This window comes from Camponotus floridanus, unplaced genomic scaffold, assembly GCF_003227725.1.
Source record: "Camponotus floridanus strain SB8 unplaced genomic scaffold, Cflo_v7.5 scaffold3, whole genome shotgun sequence".
Lineage (NCBI taxonomy): Eukaryota > Metazoa > Arthropoda > Insecta > Hymenoptera > Formicidae > Camponotus > Camponotus floridanus.
The window spans coordinates 1,329,664-1,354,242 of record NW_020229436.1 but is presented as its reverse complement, the minus strand read 5'-3'; the positions used below and the strand labels follow the sequence as shown (position 1 = coordinate 1,354,242).

General features: G+C 35.1%; 1 protein-coding gene across 3 annotated transcripts in view; it reads right to left on the bottom strand.

The window, feature by feature from the left end:
* Positions 1–24,579, bottom strand: part of LOC105257340 (nephrin) — a 243,633-nt gene that overhangs the window by 160,030 nt on the left and 59,024 nt on the right. For all 3 annotated transcript variants that reach the window (XM_011267899.2, XM_025409989.1, XM_011267898.2), the window contains exon 3: positions 14,727–14,859. In XM_011267899.2, coding sequence (XP_011266201.1) covers positions 14,727–14,859 — 133 coding nt within the window. The remainder of the gene's footprint in view (positions 1–14,726; positions 14,860–24,579) is intronic.

Sequence of the window (24,579 nt, the reverse complement as noted above, 5' to 3'; positions counted from 1 at the left end):
TTTGTAACGTATGCATGTGTTTATGTGTAACATATACGTGTAATTTAAAATGACTCAATATCGTTCCCACAATTCACATATATTTATACATAATTTTTTTAATTTGTAAAATATATTAAATAAGTACGCACTCATAATATTTAAAAATTATTATATTACAATATCTAATCCTGAAATTATATTAAAATAAATTATATTAAAATATTAAAATAATATAAAATTAATACATTATATTAAAATATTAAAATAATATAAAATTAATACATTATATTAAAATATTAAAATAATATAAAATTAATAAATTATATTAAAATATTAAAATAATATAAAATTAATAAATTATATTAAAATGTTAAAATAAAAGAAACAAATGTGTTCTAACTGTAACACTTTATCATCATAACTATTATACTAAGAGTTTATAATTTCCGGTTAGAGAAACGTGGTAAAACATATTTCTCAGATGTCACCTCTAACGAAAAGTTAAATGCAATTTGTCTGTCACTGTCTCGAGGAAAGAATCCCTCGTCGAAATTGGTCGGGAGAAATTTCATATCACTGCACAAATTTCAGTTAGAAACGCACGGCTGTTGAAACGGATTCTCTCTCTCTCTCTTTCTTTCTTACAACATCAAATTAATGAGTTACCGAGCGGCGAGTTTTCACTTGGCGGAACAAAAGGAGCACAATATAAGGGAGACAAAAGGAAAGAGCACTGATAGATAGATAGATAGATAGATAGATAGATAGATAGAGATAGAGATAGAGAGAGAGAGAGAGAGAGAGAGTGCAAGAAAACGAATGTACGAGCTAATATACACGAGTGTGTAAAAGAATAGTACGCGCGACGATATTCGCTAATTAATTACTTACAAACTATATGTGACCCGTTGTGGAAAAAAATATATTTCTGTACAAACTACGCTCATATCTTGAGAGAGAAACGTATTGTAAGAAACGGCGTTGAATCTGCACGACATTCAGTTGCTACAGCAAGATCGTTACCAGTAAGTTTTGTCATCTCAGTTGCTGCTTCATGTTATGCACTTTGTTGTACTAATTATTATAATGTGAGTAGCATAAAGCGTGAAAAGTTTTCTGCGACAAGAAAATAGAAATTCTTGCAATGTTTTTGTCGGTCGAGTGCGTATTTTAAATAAATATTTATTTTTATTAAAAGATGATTATATTTTTCCAACAAACTATTAATATTTTGCAGCAAATATCAATATTTTTATAAATGATTAATATCTCTTTCCATCTCTTTCTCATTGATTTATAACAAAGCTACAAATAACATCATATAAATTCAAATTTAATAAGAAAAATCAATATAAATAAAGCAAGAGAGAAAGAGAGAGAATGATTATATACATTGTTATTTACTGATTATTTAATAAGAAAATATGCAGAATGGAAATTTTAAATGCACTAGAAATATAATGTGCTTTTTATTCTTATAATATAAATAAAATTATGAAAACTCTGCAAATTCACTGGAAGACTCTGGTCACAAAGAATAAATATAACTCGAATAACATTTTTAATTCGATATGAAGGATAATAAAAATATTCTTTTCCTTTGATCACCTGTTATTCCAGCGAAGAACTTTCTTCTCGAATCATGCAAGGACTACGTTTTTAGAAAATCAGAAATTGGTTATTCATCAGTTCAAAACCGCGAAGTTAGAGCTTCTGCAAATAGAAGAAGGAGCAAGAAAAAAAAAAGGAAAGAGGAAAAAAAGCAAATCTCCAGATGAAGGATCGCTTCAAAGGAATGTTGAGAAATATTGGCGTCCGTTTATTGTCAAGAAAAATAGTGGGTCTCTCTTTCTCTCTTTTTCTCTCTTACCCTTTCGAAACGCGATCCGGAGTTACGGCGGAAATCGTGATCGCTATCGCGGACAGAAACGATGATGACTCCGGGGAAATCAAAATAGGGGATGTTGAACGCGCTATCGTTCAAAAATGACGAAGATAACGCGAATAATTTCAAGTTATGAGAGAGATGATCGTCATTCGGTGATGGCGACGCGATCGGCAAAATAAACTGACCTTATTTTTTCTGAGAAAACGTATCAAATTTTACTGTCGTTGATCTTAATGTTTTGACAAAAACGTTCAACAATCAGCGGATTTGTTTTTGTAAAAAAATGCTCTCTTTCTATGGCAGAAAATTTATTGCTACTATGATAATTTTTTTTTAAATAAACTTGTTAATTGTGTTAAATATGGCGATTTAATTATAATAAAACAATTATGTTTAATATGCTATTATTATTGAAATATAATATTATAGTAATTATGAAATTATTAATTATGTATAATGTACTAATACATACTATTTACTAATAACTATTATATACTAATAGTAATTATGAAATTTATAAATAGAAATTCTAAATTATTTATATGTTTATTAATTTCTAGAAATATATGAAAATATTTTATTTCAATGTTTAATGTATTGCATTAAATAGCTACTTTGCACATGCAATAAATTCAAATTTTTTTTATTATTATGACTTTTTTAAATAATTATGTAATGCTCATATATTCCAGAAATGTACATTATGTATATTTGATTTTCTAAATTCTAATGATTCTGTTAAACTAACTATCTTATTTTATTATCTTGTCTCTGTGTGCTTAGATTGCACAGACTTGCTCAACTTGTTCTTAAAATTCGATTACTCCTGTAACCGTCGAGCTCAGGAGCCACGTTCATATAATGTCATTAATTCAGGATTACATCAAGATTTGGATTCGAAGTTGCGGAAAGCAAAGATGAGATCGCATTAGCTGGTAATAGGACCGTTTGAGACTCAATCGAAGACGTTCTAAAAAGCAGCAAGGCAAAAAGGAACAAAAAACAAAGCATCTCTTTCGTATCGCGTATTCAAGAGCCATCAGCGCTCGATAAAAATAGCAACTTTTGCTTTTAAAATAGGGCAAGCTGCAATTCGCGTTTTTGCATTTTACGTAAAATATCGCGTGCGAACCAACATATACATATTCATGCGTGTCGTTGATTTTACTCTTGAAATCTTACGTTCTGTACTATTTTCCCCGTCATTTCATCGCGGTTAAAATGCTTGTGGCGAAACCAGAGGATAAACACGTTAGAGCCTCGCCAATTGTTCACTTCAGCGTGTGCGTTAAAAAAAGAAAAAAAAATATATATATATAGGGTGTCCCAGTTATCCTCCGTCATCAAAGACAGATTCCTGGGATCATCTGAAGACGATTGTTCCTCAACGAAAATGTCGAGGCACTAATAATTTTCGAATTATAAATGATTGGAAATAAGGGGTTTTTCGTAAACTAAGCTTTGTGGAAATAAAATATTAACAAAACTACATTTTTCGATTAATTTTAAATAGAGTTTACTTTAGTTGAGGTTTTAATTTAAGACTTAATTGCAAAGATATATGACGACAAATATCGGGAACATGCAAAAAATGATGGCCTTCGTTGACATTTTTTCGCTGAGAAAAAATCGTCTTCAAATGATCCCACCCAGGAATCTGTCTTTGAAAGATGACGGAAGATAACTGGGACACCCTGTATATATATATGTATCTGTCGTGACAAAGCGGCGCTCTGTCAGATCGCGCGAGGTGCAGAATTATGAGAGTGAAAGAATCGATTGACGTTCGCGTGCGGCTTGACATTCGCTTCCGTAATGCGCGTCAAGCCGGTTGCATTTAACATTTATCGAGGAGAAATGCGGCGAAAAAGTCGACGGCGTGCGCGCGAGCGACGTGTCTCTTTTTTCTCATCCCCCTCCGACTACTCCTGTCAATGCGTTCGAAACGTCGATCGCATTTTTCTGAGGAATCGCTGACGCGAACCGCGCCGGCGTGAAAATAAAGCGCGAGAAAATTGCCACGCTAACTCCGTTAATAATATCCGCGCGCGCATGTATATCTCGGAAAAGGAGAGGAATTTCCGAGGGGAAGAGTTCTCGCGTAAACCAAACTGTCGACGTTAAACTTTTAACTTGTAACTCTTAACTCTTAACTGAAAACTCTCAATTCGCGATTTTCCCGGCTCTCCGGCTCTCGACTCCTTAACTCCCTTCTTCTTTAGGTCGAACTCCCGTCTCGATTCCAAGTCCGACTTCTCGGAACGACGATTAACAAGATCCCAAAGTTAATGGGCGCGAAATGCCAATCCCGATTTCAACGAGACGCAACGAAAGGCCAGCTGATCCGTTCCGCGAGCGCGCGCAAATGGGTCGCTGCGTCATTTGCGATCGCGGGCCGGGAATTAATTTCGTACTAAGCGGCCGGGGGCGGTGGGGGTAGTTATGATATCGCAAATTGCAAATACTTGATACGATCGCGGGGCGGGCAGTCGTATGATTTATCGAGCGCGCCCCGCCGCGCATAGTATCGGCCGTATTCCAGGATTGACATCATTTATTAGACGCTGGAAACGTGCGTGCGGCCGATGGAAACCGCAGCGATATCGCGATCGCGCGGCCGTAAACGGCGAGGTCGACGACCGGCGGACGGGTCGATCGGTCGCCATATTCATCCTCTGGTAGTTTACCTCCGGTGAATCATCAGGGCGCGAGCGCGGTTTCGATGTTCCCTACGTCCGAGTACGTTTCTCTCAGTTTATCGTTGAATCTCTGCCGTTCGACGGTGGTCGGGCCGAGAGCCGAATGCGGTCTGTACCGCAATGATGACTGAATACCTGGATCGGACCGGATTGGCGATCCGCGCCCCCCCCCCCCCGACCCGCGGGACTTCAATGACAGCGACTGCACCCATTACGGCGTCTTTGTGGCAATTTCGGTTATCAGAATCGTCGAATGAAACTGCGAGCGGCGATAGCTCGTTCATCGGCCCGCGCTTTGTTACGTTCCATCGATCCCTACATAAATACGTCTGGTATTTCTATCTGGCCATGATGTCGCGTTTAATTTGCGCCAGATCTCACCATCGATGCGAAATTTATCCTTGCAGTGAAATGAATTAATTTACGTCTTACTCTATTTTTTTGTCCTAGTGACTTTATTATAATTCTATCTGGCCATGATGTCGCATTTAATTTGCGCCAGATCTCAGCATCGATGCGAAATTTATCCTTGTAGTGAAATGAATTAATTTACATCTTACTCTATTTTTTTGTCCTAGTGACTTTATTATAATTCTATCTGGCCATGATGTCGCATTTAATTTGCGCCAGATCTCAGCATCGATGCGAAATTTATCCTTGTAGTGAAATGAATTAATTTATGTCTTATTCTATTTTTTTGTCCTAGTGACTTTATTATAATTAATTACTCGATTATTCATCGAGATTTGTTTAGTAAATATATAACAATGTAATACTTTTTCCTATTGAATGGTATATTATTTCATCTAAAACGGTGCTGGAGAGAGAGGGGCGATAAGTTATAATTTTCATTACATTTCTGGCGACATTGTAGTATGTAATCAATTTACAGTTCCTTAACTTCCGCGGTTAAGAGAAGCTTATACGATTACACTTTGGCCGTATCTATTCCCATCTCGGTTATGGCAAAATCTATGTCGCGCACCGGTGCTCGGTGCGGTCGGTTCGCAATAGTAAGCGGACATTGGAATTCGCCAGTGGTCGAGGTACGACTATGGTCAGACTGTGGTCGGAATAGCGACGTCTTAGCTCCCTATACGATATTAACTTACACTTCGCTCTACAGCCTGTGATCTACACATTTATAAAAGATCTGTAATCCGTATATATGCGTAATGATATATATGAAGATATAAAAGAAGATATATATATATATATATATTAAAAGAAAATCAACACAAATCTTCTATAAATGCATAGATCTTCTTTTAATATATATTTTCTTTTATATCTTTATATATCTTTTTTTATCTTCATATACATATACAATAAAAAATTGTGCGTCCACATGTTAAAATTTTCTTTAAAATTGTATATCACGTTTTGATTAGCACTTTAATGTAAAATTGATATGTAACTTATATGTTATTATTTTTATAACGTTTTCATGTGTTACATTTATGCCAACTTCATAACTTAAGATTTTGTACGTCTCTTAGAAATGGAATATTATTTTGAGTATCTTCAACATAATCATTTTAAACAATCAACAATGTCTCAAAGTCAGTTTAACATTCTAAGAAAAGTTAAAGTAAATCTCTAAATAATCTTGAACCTTGACATACAAAATAATCAAATGTATTAAAATCAAATGTTTCTATTACAAATAATTGAAGTTAAAATAATTACTATTATATGTTAATGTCCTACAACAATTCTTACGAGTTGTAACTATTTTTTCATGTAATTTTTAATTAATTTGTATGTTATTTTTACATTACATTTAAAGTCACAATAACAAAAACAAATGTAAAGTATTGCGTCAATTATTTAACATTTTTAGTTTGTCAGTAAGTAACATACGCGACGAATTAGTTATTTTAAATAAAAATTTAGAGTAGACTTTCTGGGACATGTGAAAAATGTTATAATTAACGTTTTATTTTTTACTGTATATCTTCATATATAATACCCTTATCGTAAATCAGTATTATATAAATTTGACAATTCATCATGATTATATTTTACTACATTTTTTTATATATCGACTGTCCTTTTACCTTCTATTACAGCGAATTTTTAGCAATTTATAGCGAAAACTAGGATTACGTCGTGATAAATGTAACTTCGAATTACTTTCCGATAAAACTAATAATCGCTTAAAAGCAGTCCAAAGTATTTACCTGTTAGTCTCGGTTATAAATTGTTAACCATTAATTACTCGGAAATATTACGTCTATTTATTTTTATTCCACCGTCACGATCGCAATCAATCTCGGGAGGAATTGCCTCAATGAAAAGATGATAATGAATCCTTTGTTTCGCACGGCCGTGACTCTGCCCTATTGGTTATTTTAATCCGGCGAACGTCAATAGGGAAAATAACGACGCGTAAAAAATCGCGCGCAACAACAAATGGCGCCCGTTTTGCCTATTCGAGCGTATCGGCGACGAGAAATCCTGCTATTATGTCGCGCAACTGAGCGGACAATGGCGCGATAATTCCAGCCGGAAATACGCGCATCCGGTCACGTGCGTCGCGTACGCACACACATGCAACACGGACAGCCCTATTCGCCCGTCCACGTTACGTAAGTCGACCACAATAGGGACGGGAGAAAGCGGAGGACAATTGACTACTCGCCGTCGATCGAGAACCGTTTCCGCACCGGGTTGCGTTTAACTGATTGCGGTGTCGGCGACACTTGACGTCGCAAGCATCGTCGATATATCGACGCCCGTACATGTCACATTCGTAATCTTGCGAGATGGCCTTGACGGGTGCTTCCGGACGAGCGGCAATCTCGCTTCTCGCCTTGTTAAATCGATGCACTACGCATCCTACTTCCGCATCCTACCAGTGAACTCATGAAAACATGTCTCTCTATAGCTGTAGCCGTTCTTGGATATGTTTTACCTCGAGTCTAAGGGTGTTTACGACAATTAATCGGATCTTTGATCGGACTGTGGTGCTCAGCGATAGACTTTCTAAATTTCCCTAGACTAATCCGGATCAATGATGTGTCTCCGAAGTAATCGAATTAGATTAACAACTTATTCTTATTTTATAGAAAACATCTTATTCCAGTAAAATACATTTGTTTATTAATATATATTTGATAAATAAAGATATATTAATTAAAAGAATAATAAAATATCTTCTATAATTTCTTATGATGTTTTTCACAATTTTTTCGATCAGCTCGACCGCAATTTCTTTCGATTACTGTTAATCTAATTCGATTACTTCAAAGACGCATCATTGATCCGGATTAATCTAAGAAAATTTAGGAAGTCTATCGCTGAGTACCACTGCTCAGTCCGATCAGAGATCCGATTAATTGTCGTGAACATCCCAAATGTGCTTCTGAGGAGCTACAATTATTCAACAATTCCCTATATCGGAAATATGACTGTTCAATGAATTTGAGGAGAATTTTCTATCAATAATGCTACTTTAAATCGCTTTTATTCCTTACATTTTATTTTACCTTTTTCAATTTTATTTATAGTTGTTATTCATTTATATTTTCTTTATCAAACTGGATCCTCCAATCCTTTAGGCTTAAATAGAAATTTATACAAAATATATTTTCCCTTCTTTACAATAAAAGATAATTTTGGATTTATAATTTTAATTCTATTATTTATAATTATTAATTTAGAATATCCCTATGTATTTAGTAACCCTGATAATTTTACTTCAGCCAAATAGTTACCCTTACAGTCTGGTGAATATTTTATAAAGTTTAATGCATGATAAAGCAAGGAAAATTAGAACTAGTCTACCTCCTTGGGAGCCGCTGAACAAATATCTTCGTGTTTCTACCCTCTTCTTAATCAATCTTCAAACCTCTTCCTCGTCATAATATACTCTTGCGAAACTCGGTGCCAATTCGCTGCAATTAATGTCGACAGCGCCATAAATAACATCACTTATGGCGATAGCAATTTCGTGTTATCGTGGCGCCGATTGAGATTGTCTCGAGAACTCGGGCGATGTTAACACTTGGTGTCAGCTCCGTCATCAGCGCAGGCAGGGTGTCAGCGCGATCAGCACTTCCGATTCGACGGAAACAGGAGCGGAACCCCGAGCATTCGCAGCTGCACGCCATGAAACTCGCCAAGTTTCTCTCGCGCAGAATTGATCCAGTCAGCGTCAGGAGGAATTACGCGAATTCGCGCGCGCAGAAACTCAGCTATCTCGCTGATGAGTGTTGCAACAACATACGGTATACGTGGTCGCGTAGTGCGACTATAAAAGACTGATCCGACTAGTCCCAGTTTGTGATAAACGAATTTTGCATATCTGTGTTTTCCGGATCTTTTCTTTATGGAAAAACGAACGTGATGTTTCAAATGTCGCTTCAAGCTTTTACCTTAGCCATTTTTTGCCAGACTATTAAAGTTGGAAAAAAATGCCTTTGAATTTTAAAAATTTCGATTATTACTATCCCCTCACCTCTTTGTAGCGCGCGTGTATAAAAAAGAATTATAAAACGGTTGCATTATATATAATAATGAAAGTGCGAGATGAATATTTCATGGAAAGAGCCTAGCAAAGACAACCAGTCGGGCGATTCCTCTTTTAACAAAATTACGAAAGGCTATGCTCGTTATTTTCTCACAAACGTTTCATATAACGAATAATTGTCAGGCACGCTCGATCGATCGGAATTGCTCTCTGTTGCGTGTTTTTTTAAACATGCGCATATTAAGCATTAAATGCATATTATTTTGTAATCGAGCGGAAACATACATCAATATTCGTGAATACATCAATAATGCCACGAATATGCATTACTGTTATATGTGTAACGCGGCTTTATAATATCGCATGTAAACACATATATTGTTCGATCTAACAATTAACTATAAATTATCGGTCTTCGCACAATCAGCCTTTTATGATACGCAAACCCGGGCGAATTTTCAACGCGCTCAAACAGCGCATTTTAGAAATTTTGCAGTTTATAACGTAAATTTCCAAACTATATGTAATACCTGCTATAATGTATATTTGAAAGATTGCAGCATAGTTGGATTTTTTTAATATATCTATATTATTGTATCTCTATCTATATTATATAATCTATATTATTGTAATGTATCTATATTATTTCTCTATATTATTTGCTATAGAAAAATTTATCGCACAATTTAATTTAATCGATATGATAACGAAACAAGAGATTCAAATAATATCATTTGAGCCTGATTTTTCAGAAAATATTTTTCTAGGATCAGTTTCTTTTTGACACTACATATTTGTCCATGAGAGGAACTCAAAGGTAACTTTTACACGTTAAAACTTTCAAGAAACATTAATACTTTGCGATTAAAAATAATACAAAATAAAGAACATTTTTATAAATTAAATTTTCAAAATAAAAAGAAACAATTATAAATCCTTATTGTTCAACAGAATTTTAATTAATTCTATTTTATCACAGAATCCTAATTCGAGATTTAATCATATCTAGCAAAATTAAAATTTTATATCTGATCGCGACGAGAGGTAGAAACGATTCCTCGCCGAATAAAAGGGAAGGAAGCTTGTCACTACGTAAAACGCGGATCGTTGAATTCGTGTCGATGTCGCAATCGTCGAAAGTGCAATCACGACGTGTTCGCTTCGCAGGACGAAAGGGAGCAAAGCAGCAGGAAGAGACGATGAAGAGGAGAGCGCGATAGGGAGGGGAAGGGATAAAACTGCATCCCGGCTGCGATATCACGTCGCTCACGTTTAAGGGGGTTGAGGTGTCCTCAACCCCCTTAAACGTGATATCGCCCGTTTGCATTCGCGACGAGTATCCCCCACACGATTAAGCCCTCGCCAAGTGGTATTTTCTCGCCAGTCGATTCGTCTGACACTAAGTGCGTAAGTACGCAGTGTAATCTACCAATGCATATAATTAAAGGCTCCACGCTATTTATTTTTCCGCTTAATTAATGCTTATCCGGCAATTGTTCCCATATTAGTAAAAATGCTAACCATTACGATTAAACATTAAAAAACTGAGAAAAATCTGCAAGATGTTACTATACCTTTTTCTGTTTATTAATAGCTTTTCTTTGTATTTTTTATTTTAAATTTTTCCTATTTTTCAACTTTTCATCTAGTTTATCATTATATATATATATTACATTTGCTATCTAAATGTGCATTACTAGTTATATCAATTCCAATTATTGCTAGGTTAGCTAATTCTCGTCATTACAACATATATCGATTCTGGCAGTAATATTACCGCTAATTAACGTTCAATCCTCATGAGGATTCTAGAAGAGGTTAATGCTCTAGAGCATAGTAAATAGTTTATCCGTTTATGATGTTATCGATCTCCAAGTAAAACACCTGCTTCTCTATGGAAATTATTAATTTACTCTATGTTCCTATGGCTTCCTATGGCTTATGACTTGCGACTCGTATTATATTTTCTCCGTGACTTTAAATTGTCGACAGATAATAGAAATATTTTAATTAATCTTTTGCAAGTTCTGGCGCATAATTTATATTTCATTATATTTCTCTTATAATTCTCTAATTTTTATTACGTATTATATAATAATTATCTATTAATTTCCTAAGTTATCTTGATTATTATCTGTCCTTCAATTAGTGTCATTTAAAAATTTTCTTATTAAATTTTCCCGTGGTTCATGCTAAATTTAGAATTTAAATTTACATAACAATAGAATGCGACTTTGAGGAGCTTTTCTTATCAAATTTATGTCTGTCAAGTTGACATAAATTTAAAAAGAAATTTTAAAATAATAGATAAAAATATCGACATAAATAGTAAGATACGATTTCAATTTTAATTTATCTATATCAACTTAAAAATATAATATATAAATAATCATTTCATGTGCAACAATTTAATACTTGAGAAGATAAATAACACGCGCAATGTGAGGGCGACGGTTCTTTGATTTGTGCAAATCTCTGGAAGCCATCGTAATTTTTTTCCAAGCGCAACAACTATAAATCCTAATTTTTTTATCGCTGATCATAGATTGTCCGAGAATACACACACAATATACACACAATACACAGTTATTCCGCGCTTTTAGTAGGTCAATGTATCATTTTATTCGCGAAAGAGCGTTCGTTCGTAATAAAACGTAGCTCGTTCGGCAAACGTCCGGATTTTAAGAGAATTTAAAGCCCCGCATCCCCCGCGAGGAAATGATCCGTTGCCGCGTGGACGAAGAATAGTTTTGGAAAGCCCGTTTTCGTGGCGGTTACTGCCACGACGATGCCGCGGCTACATTTTACGACAACGCAGAATCTCGCAATTGTATACCGTTAAAACTAAAATATCGTTGCGCTAAGATAAAGCCGCAGCTCCTTCAAACATCGTTTTTCTTTCGTTTTTCGCAAAATTACAGTCTTCTATGTCCGACCTGTCCGAATGAGCTGCGTTCATCAGTAATTTTGTCCTAATTTCCGTAAAAGGGACTTTCACAAAGTTGAGATTTTATTTTGGTATATTCAACTGCAATTAAACGTATAAAAAAATACCGTACATAAATAAAAAAATCTCGCAAATATTTTTCAAATTCGCAACATTTGAAAATTATGTTTTTAAAGCATTTATGTACATACAATACTATAAATACGTATGTATATATGTACAAGATAAGCAATTTATATTATATTTCATATTGGAAGATATTTTTAAAAAATCGAATCTAGAAATCTTGATAAATCGGATTAAATAAAATGCTATATTGCCAACGGAATATTCTAATGGAATTTTTGCAGTAGAGCCGCTTTCGACTATTCCGTCTCGTTATGCAAAATGTCGCGTCACTCTACGTAACTCGATAATGCCATAACGAAAAGAAAATTCGCGGTCGTGTAAGAAACGTTATTTACGACGATGCAGCTGCAATCATGCTGTCAGGGAAATCTGTTTACAGCACTGCCAGTGCTTCACGAGTCGACTCTCTTAACTCGCAGCTCTGTAGATATGAAATCCAATAATGGAACGTTCGGCATACATTCATTCCCAAAAGCCTACTTTCCACTCGCCGTAATAGCATATCTGCTTTTGCAAAAAAATAGAACGAGAAAATTCTCGTTTTTCAGCGTAATATTAGGAAAGTTGTCAAAAGCTCGAAATTGTAAGGTAAAATAAAAAGATTGCAGCCGGCAATAATTCTAATTTTTTAATATAATATATAATAATTTAATATAATATATATATTTATTTAATATAATTATTTTAATATAATTATTTAATATAAATATTTGATCCAAATAAAGCTGATTAGAAACTTTAGCTCTTTGAAATTCTTTGCAAAAGACACATAGATATGTATTTTTTAGTTATTATATTTATAGGAGTTAAATAGATTTTATATAATAGATACTTTTTCATGTTGATTAATAATATACATTTTGTATAGTTGTTTTGGCAACGCAAGCAATTTCGAAATTAAAATAGATTTCGAAATTAAAAAGAATAGGAGAGAGAGAGAATCTTTGCCATTTTATTCGCCATTAAATGTGATCGCAAATAATACACGCATATGTTTTATGCAGATCAAAGTATTTTTTACGATAAAAACAAAGGTGTTTTTCCGAGTTCGAACGATGATCCGGATTTTATTGGGTTGCTCGATAAATACGATATTTACGAGCATTGAATTGGCTGTCGACCGAAGTAACGTATAACGGATGAAACGTGAGGCCGATTTGCGGCTTAACGAAATCCTTGCTCCGTCGTAGTCTACTCGTATTCGAGGTTTTCGGTTTTACACGCGACGACGTGGTGGAACGGTAAACCAATGGGATATACAAGTAATGAGATCGAAAATGTGGAAATCGAAAGGTGTAGAGTCCATAAAGTCTCGAATTTTCTCTTTGTTTGGAAAAAGGTTTATATTGGTAAAAAAATTGGAAAAATCAATATCAATCTAATGTAAAGTGAAATAAATAATCTTTATATTGAAATGGGTCATCTGATATAAAAGAATAACTTTGCGATTCGAGTTCAAGAATGAAACAAAGAGACAAATATTCAAGAATATAAAAACTTGTAAACTCACAACTAAATTGATACTTAAATAAAAAATGCTTAAATAAAAATAATACTATTTTAATAATAATGAGATTTATATCTACATTGAATTTTATTTTCAAAATGAATAGACGATAGTATCTGGATGATTTACACATATAATATCTTGAGACGATCAATGTTTGACGTATATCAATGTAGGAAAGCTGAATCATATGAAATGTCGAGCATCAAATTGTCCAATGAATTCAATTAACGACTGAATTATTTTCATATAAAATTCTGCTCGTTTTAATGCGTTCTGCGACGACGGCAACTCAAACAGAATACGTCGAATATCCATATTAAACGGATAATGTGTAAATGGTTGCATTCAACACAGCATAATATCAATAAAGATCGGATAATACTGTCGCAGTAATAATCGAACGAAATTATTGCAAATTACCATTTTATTCCGCAATTTGGTATGCGATCGCAACGCGTGACGCAAATGATTCGTGACGTTTATTCGACAACGATGTTATTTCGTGTGTGAAAAGAACTGACACATCCCTTTCTTCCCGCGAGAAAAATCAAAACGACGTGTGTAATGTAATGTCACACACGCATGATCGTTTTGCAATATATTGTATAAAGCTCGTTTTTTTATGAGAAGTATATAAACAGAATTTTATAAACAAAAGGTTGCAAAGCATTTTTCATTTTTTTTCATATTTACAGGAAATCTTCAAATAATTTTAACTATTTTTTAAAATAATTATTATCTTTTTAAATAACCATTATCTTTTTATAGATAATTTAATTTATTAAATTAATTCAATATTCAATAACTTTACATCTTTTTATTTAAAAAATAGATTAAAATATAAATTAAGCATAAGGATATAATTTATATGAGAAGAAACTATAAACACGCCATAAAAGATACGATTTGTTTTAAAAAGGTTCTAATACTCTGTATATAAGAGAGATTTACGTACTGTATGTATCTGCAACATTATCCATGTTACAGGATAGAGTTCCTTGGGTGCTTAGAAATCTATGGCGCCATAGAGACTCACGTCGAGGCTGAGCGAATGAGCGCTCCGAGAGCCATCGTTCATAAATATCAATGCTGCTTACCTGTACAGGGGTTCGCCGCCGTCCTCTTTGAACCAGAGCACCATGGAGACAGCGTCATTCGACTCGCGGGGTTGTATGTTACACGGCAGGATTGCCTTCTGACCCTCCACCCCCTGTATCGACTCCATGGGTACTGAAACACACATCAACGACTCGCTCAGAGGAATGTCCATTACGCCGCGAAAAAACGAAGAATAATGAAATGAGAAAGAATCGTCGGATAACAAAGAGTTATGGATTTTTTAGGCGGCCTACAACGGTCCCTCGGATCCCCCTCGACAGGATGTTTAAAAAGGCTCTTCCCAGGAAGTGTGTATCACGCTGACAAGATTTCCGGCCGTGATATCATAACTCTACATATGTATATGTTTTACTAACTTCGAGATTTCAACATGCATGTTTTTTTCGCGAGATATTTCAAATCTGAATCCCTTCATTCATGACTATTTGATGCAAATATCAAGGAAATCAACTCTGCTGTTTTTCTTTTGTGAAATTTCTACGACATTATTTTCGAGATTACATATATCATCTGATACATTCTTATATAATTTAAATATAGTGTGAATAATCTTTCATTATTTATTGTGCGATATTTTATTATAACATATCATGCGCGTATCTTTTACATATATTCAGTTATTTATTTAAATAAAATCAGGACTCGTATGGGATATGTATTTTAATGCGCTGTATTTCTTTCTTATACCTAATGATGCGATTTAATCTTAACGTTAATATTCCCGCGGAAGCATTGGAATATTATATTTTTATTAATGCCATGTGTCTATTATATCCAAATATAGCGGTAAAATACACCATATATCGCGATATATTTTTATAGAGGGACATACATATTAAAAAAAATATATAATTATAATGCTCGTAATTCAAAAGGACAATGATAAAGTTGCATCGGACGTAAAGAAAATCTGTCAAGTTAAAGAGGTTTCCATAGAAACGCAATTCTCGACACTTTCCGACGAGCACACACATCTCTCAGATAAGATCATATCGCGGATTTTTATCTGAACAACCTCCTTTCATTTCTCATAGAATTTCATGAATAATCTCTTGGCATATTTTCTTTTAATCTTTGCTCGCGGCACGAATGTTTTTTATCCACGTTAATATCACAATGTCATTTCGTTTCACTAATGAAGCGTAGCCTTTTGCGCGCACAGAATGTATCAGATATGATATCTATGTTGATTAATATTTTTACAAGATATTGAATAGATATTGTCTCTGGTTATATTTATTATGAGAAGTCATTAAAATTAACAAGTCTAAAGAAATAAATGAAAGATATCCATAATGTAATAAATCAGATTAATTCAGATTAATTCGATTTTGGCAATATAGTAAGTAACTTTTCAAATAGAATACTTCATTATTAACGATCATTTATTACAATATACGAAAAAAATTTATCATGTCTTTCAATTTTCCCAAGAATAAAAGCCTGTATTAGAGCAAATATCCCGATGTGAACCGAGGAATAAATCGTATTACTATTCCGATTATCATCGAAATTTTTGTATATAGCGGTTATGAGCGCGGAAATGCACTCGTGTCATGGAAACGAGCGCGATTTCCGAAAGTTGCGGGCGACTTTGCGTTTTATTTTTCCGCCAGCCCGCGAAATGAAAGTTCTTCGCGTGGTGAAACCGGCGGCTACGATGGGTTGCCTTCTCACCCGGAATTCGCTTAAGTCGACATTGCACCGGTTCTATGAGAGGATGCCTCCTCCTCCTCCCCCCCTCTATGCATGCATTTTCGCGCGGAAACACGTATTGCATTTACGTTGGTGGTACAACGACTTTATGCAAGTACGTGCGCTTCTGCGAGCCGGGAAAATTCACGTAAGACCCGCCGATCTTAGCAGGAGGTCATAGTGCATATATATTGTTCATGCGCTCGTATGATGATATTTGAAACTATTTAGAATTGTCCATTTTGCGAGAAAGAACTTGGATATTTTCAGTCTTGTATATAATCTTTACCCGTGCGAGAAGAAACTTATTAAAAAGACGGAGTTTCAAAAGTACTTTGATCTTGATTCAAGCTGTAAATATATTCTCTAATTAAAACGTGTTTACGCAGAATATAGTTATTTTAATTTTTTTAATTATCTTAACTTCACTCTGAAATTACTAACTTTTCGTTAAAAGGATTAATGGCAAAATTGCGACAGGAAATTTTCATTACGTTACATGATAAGTAACTGATGGATTCAACGCAATTCAATTTAAATTGAAAAGAAAAATAAAAAGAAATAAAATTTGTAATAACAAATCGAAATTATGAATCTGATGCAGAAGAAATAATTACAATACGTAATTCACAAAGAATTAAATTAAAGTTCGCACACACATGTATATCATCTTAAATGTAATCTCAAGCAACAAACAGCGCATGAACATACGTTCACGCGTATGTTGCATATGTGAAAATGGATACAATATTTCAATATTTTACGATAATTCAATATTTTACGATACGATTTTCAGCGTCGAAGGAATTTATAGTCGCGGTTGATATCTCGCGAAACGAAATATCGCCGTCTGCCAAACAAAAGCGACGCAGCAACAGTTGCATCTGAAGGGTTGCATCGTCTGACATCGTCCGTCGCGGATTTTTATGCTTCGGAATCTCTCCTGCCGAGCATGTAACCAGCCATCGATATACGGATTACATCGTATTATGGGATACTAACTCGGCGACAGTTATCCGAGATTCGAGACCGATTGAAGTCCCACGAATTCCGTTTTACGAAACTGCGTTGACGAAAAAAAAGGAAAATCGGGGAAGAGATTGAACGAGAGCGACGACGAGCGAAAAACTCTGACTGGCATGCGAGATTGTGAGACTGGACAATAAAACTGACTAGGATTACATTCTAAGACGTGGTCGGGCTTACAAGATTTGCTCTCACAGTGATACTTGGGGAAAAACCGTGTTTCCGAGTGTCGCGCTCGAAGAGGATTGTTTTTGTATCAGAATGCTACGAATATAGATTTTAGGAAATCAACTTCGCTGCTGTTATAAATTTTTTTATTAATATGTGACGACAAAAAGAATTCAGTTGTAAAAATAAGAGGTTTCTTTCTCGTAAATTTTTCGACATTAAATCTATGATAAATAAAAATGACAAATTTATATAAACTTACAAGATTGTATTCTTAAATATCATTGTTATATATAATTATATAATATTATATAAAACAATTGTGTTTAACTGGATTTAAGAGTGTCAACAAATTTGTTTAACATTTTTTCTAATATTATTTATGACTATGAGTTTCAAAAAGCAAGCGCTTTACTAAATAAAATTAAATAAAATTATTAATATTCTTGAAACTAAATACGATGGTTATGATTGTTTACGAGTTTCTACTTAACATTACTGGCTTACAGCGCACGGTGTTTATGATTCAAAATTAATTACGCACGCGCGAACTTCGTTACTTAATAACGTGAAAGGAATTATGTCTCATTTTAACACAGCCATGTTAGAGCTGACTGTCGGACGCGTTGTTAAGCTGCGATTTAAATTAAATTTCTCGTAGAACAATGATATTCCACATGCATGTTGTCGGACGGAAGTGCCGGCCAAGCTCTGCTGGTGACACTTCCGTTGACTGGTGTAATTAACAAAACCAGAAAACCACGAATACCGGCTATTTGTGGACGGCTGTTGTTCGAGATCACTCGCCGCGAGATTTTCTGACGGATTCCTTATTACATAATTACCTTCCTGCCAGACGCTGGCTTGTGTGCAAAAGAAACCGCGCGACTCCAGCTATTATAAATATCACTTCCATTTTTTATTTACTCCCAGTCTGCAAGGAAGACATATCTGCTTTTCTCTCAGACTGTTCCGAGAAATTTATCTATATTAATTATGAGTCCTTGTGATGCAACAGAATTCCAACGATAGATCTAAAGATTCAACGTAATTCTTAATTAAATAGAAGAAAAGCGCATTATGTTTATTAAAATAAATTCTAATTCTAGTGAACTTGAAGTCTTTGCCATAATTGGCTTTCTTATATATTCCATTTTACATTTATGATATTATATAATAGATGAAATTTTTAAAATCATAAGAATAAAATAGAATTTAAGCGATGGAACATTAATATCATTTTTAATGAATCTGAAATTGATTTGTTTTCGATTAAAATGTCAAAATATCAATACGCGATTCTCAAGATACAAATTAAAGGTGTAAATTAAATATTTCAGTATCTGCGATCTCGTTTCTTTTGCTTTGTACCGTTGAGGAAAATCTTTTGCAACGCCAATTGAATAATCATATTTCTTGGAGTCCTCGAGCTCACAAAGCTCTGGCCGTGTCACTCTCTCACGACACAGGGAAAAAAGAGGAGAAGAGGTGCAGAGACAGGGCAATTAAAATGCGGCTGAGCACAAAGGGCACGAGATCTCCCGAAATTTCCACCCCCACACGTTCTACTTTTGTAGACATTTCTCAGCCGGTAATTGCCTTCCGGCCCACGAGCACGAGAGAATAACGGGCGCGCGCGGAAGGAATGGACCGCATGAAATATCCTTTCCATACCTTATACCCCGTAACAGCGAAACAGAAAAAAGAGACGGAGAAAGCGCGTAAAGAGATAAAAGAGACGGTGCAAAAGAACGGGCTGGAAAAGGAAAATTGAGCCATAACTGTCCTGATTATCTGTTTTTAAACGTCAATCTAAAATTTCAAGGTAATTAGTAGAAATTTAATAGAGTATTTAACAGAAATGACAAAGGACATGTATGACAAATTTAGCGAACGTAAAGATAATAGACGGCATATTAAATATCATAATATATTTTTAATATGCAATTTTATATATTTAAAAAATTATTTTTCTCAAGACACGAAAAGAAATAATTAATTAAATTATTATCCGTGAATGATTGATATGACATGTAAAAGATTTATTAGTGAAATTTCTCTCATATATTGAAATATTTTCTATTTTTTCTATTGTAAAGATTATTTAAAGAATTTCGATTGTATCTCTCGTTTTAATGTTCTTCAATCAAAAGAATTTATTCGGTATTTTTGTTACGAATTATGTCAATCTGCGAGACTGGATAATATTCAATTTCTATCAAAAAATATCTCTTCCATATAAAGCACTCATAACTATCGCCAAAAAAAAGGAGATCGAAAAGCTTCTTCGAAAAGCTTTTCCGACTTTAAAGGGTCTTACGCTGATTGCGTCCGTGGAAAAGGGTTTTGGAATATCATTATTCAAACAATCGATAGTGGCATGACAAAGCAGCACAAACCGTCGAGTGTAAATCAAAATCGATGATTTAATATTATTCCAGCGGTAACGAAAAGCGCGTTTCGTAGCTTTCATCAACACCGCGACACAGACGCGTGGTCGCTGCACAAATCTTGCAAGAAATCACCCTTTGGAGCTTTTTATTCTGCGGTGGAGCGGGAAACGGCCCGTCTGAAAGAACGCCGTGTGCACGGCAAAAGTTTGAGAAAAGCGTGTAAAGGAGACGAACGCGAAATGCTGAATCGGAGCCCGCGACAAAGGGGCGAAAATTTCCGACGCTGCGATTCGCGGCGAAGAAAATCCGCGAAGCTCGTCGCTTCGATAACCGCGGTATTGTAGGAGCTCCGTACGAAATTCGCCCAAGGACGGATAAATATCTCACTAATGCGGCTTTAGTTCTCCCTCGAATATATCGTTCTCGTGTCTGCGCGCGATTAAAGCACCGAGAAATTTATTTAGAGCTTCCGGGATAAATCTATTAAGAATCCAGCAAAGAGAGAGTTGCAAGAATCTATTAATAAAGATAACAAACATTTAAGACGGAAAAAAGTGAAACGAAAATATCAGAAAAATAAATTGAATTAATCATTGCAAAATTTATTTGCGATACATTTGTTTATTTTCAATTAAGTGTAAACGAATGTGCGTGTTATTTTTGATTGAACAATAATATATTTTTATAAATCTTTGCATTTTCTGATATCTGCGCTATTTTGTGCGCTTTGCACATTATTATAGACGCGACGTTTAATCACGTTAAAAGGAATAACGTCTTGGAATCTTCGCGAATGTTTTATGCAAATATCGGTTGAAAGTTTCTTCAGTGCACGACGGTATAAAGATTTTACAAAAAAAAAAAGTCGCCGCTGCCGAATCTCATTTCTGGTCGTCGATTTGTGAGAAATGGTGCCGAGATCCTTCACTCTAAGCTCGCCCATTTTCTCCTCTCCTTCTCGTATTCTTTTCCGGTCTCGTTCTCGAGGTGACCGCGAAAGGAAAAGGAGCATATACTCGAGAGAGATTGGTTATAAAGAGCAAACAGAAAGGAATCGATGTAATTGAGGTGGGGTCGGGCATCTTTCTCTCTCTCTCTCTCTCCCTTTTTTTTTCTCCGTCTCGCGGGACTTGAGCTTTCCGAGAGAAATTGTATCCGAGAAAATGGCAAAGATCACGTCAGAGACTGCATTATTCAGTACCGGCATGGTAAATCTATATATACACGGCCACCCTTTCATCCACTGTAACGTAAATCCTTTCCTTTTTCACGTTCCAACCGTTCGTTCCACTGCAGCCTGCCTTCCTCCCTCTCTCTCCCTTCGTTTCTTTAATTTTGCGAATTACGTGTCGAGCTGTTTGCACAATATCCCGTCGAACGTAACTTTAAGATTGTTGGGGAAAAAGAAAGAGAGAGAGAGAGAGAGGCACAGAAAAAAAGAGAGAGGGAAATCTCGTTCTCAATTTGATTCCACGCAAAACGTAAGCCGCCTCTATTGCGCCATTTATCATCGACCCCGCTGCTTTATTAGGCGCGACTGATTGATGTCCTTATTACCGGGTCGAATTCGGGCGCGCCCGAAAAATTATCCCATTTCCATGGCCGTCCTCGCGCCACCGCCGACACTCGGCCGCTTTTCCGGATGCTGAATCCGTCTCCGGACGCGGATTCACAGTTCGCATGAGAAATCCGGAAATCATAAATCACCGAGCGAATTGTTGACGGAGTATATTTTCAAAAAGAACTCTCCTTCGAGCTTCGTCATTGTCAGTCCTATAATTAATTGATCCATCGCGCGCGGTAAAGGGAGGCCGAGGGACACAGAATTCTCGATCATTTATCCGAGGCCCCACCGTCAATTTGAAAAACCGAATAAAAAATTAGTTAAGGAGAGATAAATTTTTCAAATTTATTTTGCTCGTAAAAAGCATTGAATATAATGACCGAAGTAAATCGCATATATATCTTTAAATATTCTTTCAAGATTAATCCAATTATAAATATTCAAAGTTATCTGAATCTCAAAAAGAGAAAAAGATAGATAATGTATACAGTAGTGTATTTTCCGATCTTTCGAGCTGGAAAGGTCGTCGAACACTCTTCTATATTCTTTCACATAAATTAAATTTCGACATAAAAGAACAAAAGTTTGGATTTAACTTTTCTCCTCGGCTCTCTTCAATCATCTTTGTCGAGTTATGAGCGAAAGCGTCGCCGCGCAGTCTCTTAATGGAATAATAATGCGGCATTATGGCGGCTTTCAAGATGCGCGGAACCAACCCGAAGGGGATTCCCTCTACCATTCTCGCGCCAAAAGCGATTCCTCAAATAGTTGTTTACTCTCGCCCTCCCTACTCTTCTGTTTCTTCGATAAAGCGACGCCGTCGTGACGATCTCGATCCTCGAGAAACTCGCCTTCCGGCGTTTTCCGGCGTTGCTGGCAATTAACATCGCGTTTTACGGCGCACCAATATCTTTCCGAGCGCGCCGGTTACCAGTGAGTGCTCGGAAATGGCGTCGTCGTCGTCCTGGGAAATATATCGCGACGCGGTAAACGAAGGTTTACTCGGGGAAGGCGATTTTTCACACGGTCGATCGGGCAGGCCGGCGTAAAATATTGTACATATAGCTATAATGGACCGTTCGAAAAGCGCTCTTCCTGTTCTGTTTATTTTATCCACTCCCGAGATCCGTGCAACACTTTCAAGTCCTAATAGCTTGAGCGGTCTTAAGTGCGGCACCGTCATGGTTTTTGTTCATTTTCCGCCTCCCGTTTTATCCTTAGCATTTTAGCCATGTCTCTTTAATCTGTCGCGATAAATAATGACCGGCGCTCGTGAGAAAACGTTCGGAATGAAATTTATCATACACCAGCTATATCGATCAATCTTGTTAGAATTAAATAGAAACTTTGCTGCGTGACACATTCGCATAATTCATCACAATCTTAATTAGCCGAGCACAGCTTCTGTTTTATTTCCCCATGTCAATATTGCAAAATACATCCGACATGACATTTTATATTTAAATCTTTCAATGTCCAAAATGAATAATTTATTGAAGCATATATTATTAAAGGATTCTATTCGTTTATATATTTTATATATTATAGTTGTAATATTCAATGTCCAAAGAGCGAATAATTCATTAAAGGATATTATTAAAAAGGATTTTAATAAAAATGATTCTATTTGTTTATATATTTTATTATTAATTGTAATATTCAATAATCTTTTCAATAATTTGCAATCTTCGGACACACGTTTGCTTTGAATATTTCATTCCTCGGTTTAACTTGATGCTTAACACTTTGCGCTCCCATGTCAATCTCGCGAGAAATGACGATCAGCGAGAGTCAAACTCTCGTCATACGGTATCCGAGGCTCGTGATTTATTCACATCGGGGATTCGGAATTTACGAGCCAAGAGGCATTCGGCGAATGAAATCGGTTTCGCCTTTTCATGTCATCCAGGGCGATGCACTAAATGCATCCATCGGATTGAGAGTCCGTTTCGATGCGTCCAGCTCGTTTCCAATGGGTGCGCTCGCGTATAAATACACCCGTATGTAATCCATACGTTTAAAAATTTATTCGAACAATTGAAATTTGTTCGAATATGTTTATAAATTTAAAATATTTTACAAAAAGTATTCAATTACACTTTCAAGCATGTGACGTTCGTTACTTTCAAAAAATATCGGTAAAATGATTTGTAAATATATCCCAGCTTGTATATGTATATTAAGAAATTTTTTATGTCAGATTAATTACGATTTAATATTTTGAAAAAAAAAAGAACAAATGTTCTTAAATGCACGAGCAAAATATATTTAATATATTATGCTACATTTATTTATTAATTCACGAGCAAAGTATTTAATATATTATACTTATATTTAATCTAATATATTATATATTTAATATAATGTTATATTTAATACATTATAGTTAATATTTATTTATAACATAAATATTATTATAACATAAATAACATTTATTTATTAATTTACGAGCAAAGTATTTAATATATTATACTACCTGTATATTTAATGCAAAATTTTCCCATTATTCACACAAACATTACGCAATATTATTATCGTATTAATGACATCGGTAACGCTTAGATTAACATTTGTGCGAAACAGACCTTTTTACGCGAAATTATCGGTGTGCAGCGATTTAGAATTAATGAGCCCAGAAACTAATTAAAAGCTTCGAAAAATCGCTGTTCTCTCGAATATATAAGTTAAAAGGAATAGTGCAGGGACGAGCGGATAAATGGGGCATGATAGCAGGGCTCGGTTATCTCACAGATGGTTTATAGGCGCATGTTCGAGTATCTCACATCATCACAGTGCTTTCCAAATTAGAACGAGGGAAGTGGAATGTGTTATTCGAAAATGATAATGAGATAATTATCATACGCGTATTAAAATAAATATTTCACTCCGCATTAAAATTTCCTTTGACATAGGATATATTTAATTTTTTATCGTCAATAAACAAATATGTCCGTTATTACGGTGATAAAGGAGAGAAAATAACGA